This window comes from Triticum aestivum, chromosome 3B, assembly GCF_018294505.1.
Source record: "Triticum aestivum cultivar Chinese Spring chromosome 3B, IWGSC CS RefSeq v2.1, whole genome shotgun sequence".
Classification (NCBI taxonomy): Eukaryota; Viridiplantae; Streptophyta; class Magnoliopsida; order Poales; family Poaceae; genus Triticum; species Triticum aestivum.
In genome coordinates, this window is record NC_057801.1 from 834,995,069 (window position 1) to 835,000,886 (window position 5,818).

Consider the following 5,818-nt stretch of genomic DNA (forward strand, 5'->3'; position numbering starts at 1 on the left):
CCCGGAGTGCTCCATACTTTGGAGAGCTCCGGTTCTAATCCTGCCTATTGCAGTGGGCCTATTTTTTTATTTAGTGGAGTAGTGATAAAAAAGAAAATCCAGTTACCATTTTTTCTGAGACAATTCCACGAAGCTTTATTAATTCGTTATAATGTTTACAGGGACGGACGAAAGATTCCCTGGGTGCCCCAACCAAACATGGCGGCCAGCTTCCAGGGTAAGTGCATGCTTCGCTAAATTGTGAGCTTCAAAATTTGAGCTCCTACGTTCATGAACTATATTACAGAAAGTAAAGGAAAGAGAATGGCTTATAATCTCTTAGAAAATCTAGTTACCAAGACCGGAGTCGATACCGCATTCTACCACCAAACCAAGAAGTTTTTTTTTGAAGGGGCCAGGCCAAGAAGTTAATTTTGTCATGTATACATGCAAGCTTTATTTTACCTCGTTCAGACACTAAAATTCAATAAAAAGAGAATTTTCCGGAAGCTATTCAATATGTTTCGACTTCACGGAAATTGCCGAAAACTGGCCGGTTTCAAAAAATCTAGTTCGCAAAATAAAATCCATGACCCAGACTCAATCTGGTACAGCGGCAAGCTTATTTGCCGTGCCCCTATCAGATCCGTCTTTCACATCCATCATCCACCATAGATCCTAGCCGGAAGCCGGACATGGCCTTGTCTAGGCGCTGCTTGCCGACGTTGGAGAGGAGCTCAAAGAATGTGCAATATATTGCACATCTTTCCCCGCTCATCCTCCCAGCCACTCATCGTCACAATCTTCGGCTCCCAAACTATCGTGCGCTAAACTGAGTACACTATTATTTGGTGATCATATATTTATCAAGCCATGTATGTGTGAATCTCTGAATATATATATAGTCTCTGAAAATTTTGAATTGTTCACCATCCAAGACACATGCTTACAATCCATATTGACGTCTGACCTGAACTTAATTAGTTACAGATTTTGCCCATTGGATCATCAATCGCTACACATGTTTGCAAGAAGATAGATGTTTGGGAGGAACCTATGAGTTTATCGAGAATGTTCCTTCCCCTTCTTTTCATGGCCAAGTGTTATTACATGGCCCGACATGCTGGGCTCTATAGCTGGCGGCTGGCACCTCCCAGTCTAACCATCACCACCACTACCTGCTTGCCATGCAGTTCAAGGATGTATGTGAACAATCCACAGTACGTAAATCCATAGGGCACATTGTTATGAAAGGCGATGTCCAGGAGATCCCTTATACCTATCCGTGCCACAACCTCGCATTGTCCACCCCGTTGTACGGGGAACAAACCATGCAGAGACCCTTCCTGGTCGTGTCTGCCACCGCCTGAAGAAAGATCACCCTCCAGGCCTCCACGTGGAAGGAGGCCACAGCCACCGGCCACTGTAGACAGAGTTAAGACAGAAAACAAAAAGTGAGTCCAGTACTACACTCTTGCAATACTAAGGCCCTCTTTGTTTGGGTTTTTGCTTCTGCTTTTGCAGCTTTTTCACTTTGGCCAAAAAGCCATAAAAGCTCCTAAATAGGTGCTTTTAGAGCTTTCATGGCTTTCGGAGCTAAATATTGTTATATCGATTCATCAAAAACCAAAAGCTCCAAAAGTACCAATTTAGAAGTTTTTATGGCTTTTTGGCCAAAGTGAAAAAGCTGCAAAAGTAGAAGCAAAAGCCCAAACAAACAGGGCCTAAGAGCTAGACACTGCAAAACAAGGAGAATTCAAAATACATAAAAAGAACGATGCACAGTACTGCTATTTTGCATATACCAGTAAAAAAAATGCATGCCCTTTGACCATATGCACCTCTTGAAAAATATGATATGTCACGACATAAGTAAAAAAGGCCGACGGTTCTTCCTTCATGATATTGTTTCTCTATTATTCAACCACCACATTTACAAATTCATCCAGTCGTTCTGCAACCAAGTAACAAAATGATATATTTTCAGAAAAGGAAGAACGAAAACATCGCGATGAAAACAATTTAATCGATGATCTTACGTACCAATGTCTGTTTTGTAGGAGTAGGGCTCCTTGGTGTAGGAGATATATCGTGTCTCTTCTGCTGATATGTACCCAGTTGCTTTTAGTTGGTGAACATGCTGGATCTTTCCCCACTCGGATTCCGAAGAGTTGGCATCTTGTAAGGATATCAGTTTGAGCAAGCTTATGTAGCATTGTACAATCAACTTCTCTAACTTTGAGTGCCGGAAGTAATCTGGGAGCACTTGAGCAGTCACATCCACCCATTCGATGCTCTGGAGTGATGGCAAATCTTCCAATACCTTTAGCCCTGGGCAGCTAACGATGTAAATATGCTGCAAATTTGGATTGTTGTAGATTCTCTCTAGTGTTCGGTTGTCAACTATGCGAAGCTCAACGAGTGAAGGGAAGTTGTGTATGGAGACCAGGTGCGAGAGGTTTCTTAGATCCAACTCCCGCAGTGCATTTGCATGATGTGCAAGTCCAGGAGGGAGATACTTGAGCTGACAATTCACAATTGTAAGCACCTCTAAAGTTGTCATAGCTGGGATTTGCTGCTCCCATTCCCACTCTGTCAGTCCCAACATCCCCTGAAACCCAAGTTTTCTCAGCTTGGGAAATGCAACAACAACAGCACCACCAGAAAGTGTCTTATCTAGGCCGATGTCCCGACCACCAATTGAGGGCATGTGAAGACCATGACCGATATACTTGATGAATGGAGCTTGGTCAACCCAAAAATAGTCAAGAGAGGGGAGTTGGCCTAAGCCAGAAGGCAGCTCATAGCAAGCGTAACTTGATAGCTCAAGCCGCTTTAAGAAGGTAAAGACTGGCACCATTCTCATCCACTGGGGAAGTTTGTGTCCAAAGTATCCAATGATGGCAAGCTGTTCTATGCAGGTTGGAGGACAGAGATTACCCAAAACCTCCTCGATTCTCTCTTGCTCCCCATTGTTTTGCTCTTCCACCTCCCTATTCTGTGTAAATCCCAGGTTCAAAATTCTTAGGTGGGCTTTACTACTAAGTTTTGCTCTAGCGGCCACAGAACCAGAAGATGCCTTCTCCAAACTTTCTATGACAAGCATTGTGAGTCTCGACAAAGGCCCTAGTTCTTCCAGACTGGACCATACTTGATCTGTATTATCATCTGAATGAGTTGGAAACCCAGATATCATGACCAAATCTTCCAGCTTCCCAAATCCACGAGGAATTGATGCTATGTTGGTGCCAGCAAAGTTGATATACCTTAGCTTTCGCAGCTTCAAGATGCTATCTGGAACATGAGAAATTTTTACACAATCTGCAAGTTCGATGAACTGCATAAACATCAGATCACCTATTCCTTGTGGGATCCCAGATATGCTTGTACCTGCAAGTCCCAAGTACCTTAAATGTCTGAGGTTGCTTATCGAGTCAGGTAGCTCGACAACATTTACACCTTGTAGACTAAGTACTCGCAGGAGAGAAAGGTTGTTCCAAAAACCTTTTAAATCAACCCTGGGGCTTTCGAATAATATCAATGTTCGTAGAGAGGCTTGTTTGTGAAAAGCATCCCATTCGGTTACATTCTTTGATATGGACAGGTGCCGCAACTTGGAAGTACCTGAAGTAAAACTTGGATTATGCCCCTCCTCAACAAACAAACCTTCATGTTTCACTACAGACTGACTAAATGAGCGGATAACATCATGCATGGTGCATGCTTTTTGATCATAAAAACGATAATCCGGGTCTAGAAGATTCCATGAGACTAATTGTTTGTAGTACTCAGCTCCCAGATCTTCTGGCTGTTTCATACTTGTGATATGTATGAAACCTTCAGCAATCCACATATTGACTATATCCGCACTCTTGATCAATACATCCTTAGGAAAGAGTGAACAATATAAAAGACATTGCTTCAAAACCTGTGGTAATTCCTCATAGCTCACATACACTGCTTGGTTGACATCATCGCTAATTGTAGTCATTGACCATGCGACATTACTACAAACATCAAGCCAATCACCTCTTGTTTTTCCCTTGCTGAGCAAAAGTCCTCCAACCACCTTAACTGCAAGTGGCAAACCATCACATCTTTCTATAATCTCCATCCCAATATCCTTTAATCCCTCAACAAGAGATTCGTCATTATCATTCAAAACAACCTGTTACAAAATTAGAATATTAGAGAGACAAATGGGATTGAGAGGCGGGGGTTTTGTAGAATAAAAACTACAAATATTTATTTGATGCATTGCCGCATAGCTCCACAGCTCTGGTGCTCATCATCCCTTGCTAACATTTTTTTGTCTACATAAGACGTATATATAGCTTTTTAAAATAGAAGATGAATATTCTACCTACAACATTAATTATGAGTATATAAGTTTGAGTTACAGACAACAAACAAAACATATAATTGTAAACCAAAACGATATTGGTTCCGTAGTTATCAACACCATGCATTATCCATCTGTGGGATAATACTACCACAATAATTTTCACTGATCTGCCACCTATGTGTAGGCCACATGGCAATCTATTTCGGCCACATGAGCAAGCTACTACATTATCGTAGTACAAGAGAAAATCGAACAAAACAAGACATGAAAAATCTAAAAAGAAATATACTAAGTATGGGTACTTTGGATCTTTTATGATATTTCTTTAATTTTTTTGCAAAATTATTATGATTTAGAAGCCTTACAAAAATTGAACGTATTTCAGTTTACATGAATGCTTAATATATCTTTTGAGGATATAGTTGATATGGCAAACACTTTTTCATTTGACTTGCATGTAGCTGCCATGTCGTTCAACTATAATGGTATTATCTCAAGGATGGAAGTGATTGGTATTAAGGGATGAACTCAACTTTTTCTGGATTTAGAGTCGGAGGCTGTAATCTAGTCTTTGGCAAGAGTTGAAGGTGGTGCATATACTGTTTCCAAAAAAGTCTCATCCTATATAGCTCAAACTTTTTTTGCGAGAAAACATTCGATCTATTCATCGTCAATCATGGTAGTACAACGAGCACAAAAATAAGAAAAACATACAAAGATCCGTAGACCACCAAGTGAGCCAAAGGCGCGCCGCCATCATATCACCCCTCCCTCGCCAGAGCCGGGAAAAACTTCTTATAATTGATGAACGGGAAGTCATTGTCGTGCTAAGGCCCCATAGAACCAGCGCAGCAGAACCACAAACGCAGCCGATGAAGAGTGGCGTAGATCGGAAGGACCCAACCTGAAGACACATAAACGTAGATGTACAATGACCAGATCCGAGTAAATCCACCGAGGACAGATCCGCCGGAGACACACCCCCACACGCCGTCCGACGATGCTAGACACCCCACCAGGACCGGCGCTAGCGGGGAGAACCTTATTTCTTCTTTAGGGAGCCACCGCCATCTCATCTTCCTGAGCAGGATACAAATCTTAACTAAACTTGAAGGGACATCTAAAAACTGAGCCCTCCCACCGGCAAGGGTCGGGATGCACCACACCACCATGGTCCTAAGGCCACCGGAGATGAGGCGGACCGGCGGCGGCGCCGACGGGAGGCGTAGAAAACCTAAACCTTTCTTTGGGGGGGGGGAGGAGGCAGCTGCGTGATCATGACGTCGTTGTGAGGATTGTTGACTAGCGAGAAACTGTTACTTCTTTAGCTAAGTTCAAAGAAGTTGGCCTCATAACTAATCATCCCAAAGACCCACAAGCATTTTGCTATTTCTTTGCAAAATTAAAGAAGTGCAATATTTCCCAATGCAAGCATCATTACGGAGGCATACATTTATATTTAAATCCTAATGTCAGGAGCAGGCATCTTGTTAC

General features: G+C 42.3%; 1 protein-coding gene across 1 annotated transcript in view; it reads right to left on the reverse strand.

The window, feature by feature from the left end:
* Positions 1-872: 872 nt before the first annotated feature.
* Positions 873-5,818, reverse strand: part of LOC123066963 (putative disease resistance protein RGA3) — a 16,127-nt gene continuing 11,181 nt past the window's right edge. Inside the window, exons 2-4 of the mRNA XM_044489934.1 lie at positions 2,023-4,147; positions 1,785-1,933; positions 873-1,402 (exon numbers count right to left, since the gene is read on the reverse strand). Coding sequence (XP_044345869.1) covers positions 1,896-1,933; positions 2,023-4,147 — 2,163 coding nt within the window. The 3' untranslated portion in view covers positions 873-1,402; positions 1,785-1,895. The remainder of the gene's footprint in view (positions 1,403-1,784; positions 1,934-2,022; positions 4,148-5,818) is intronic.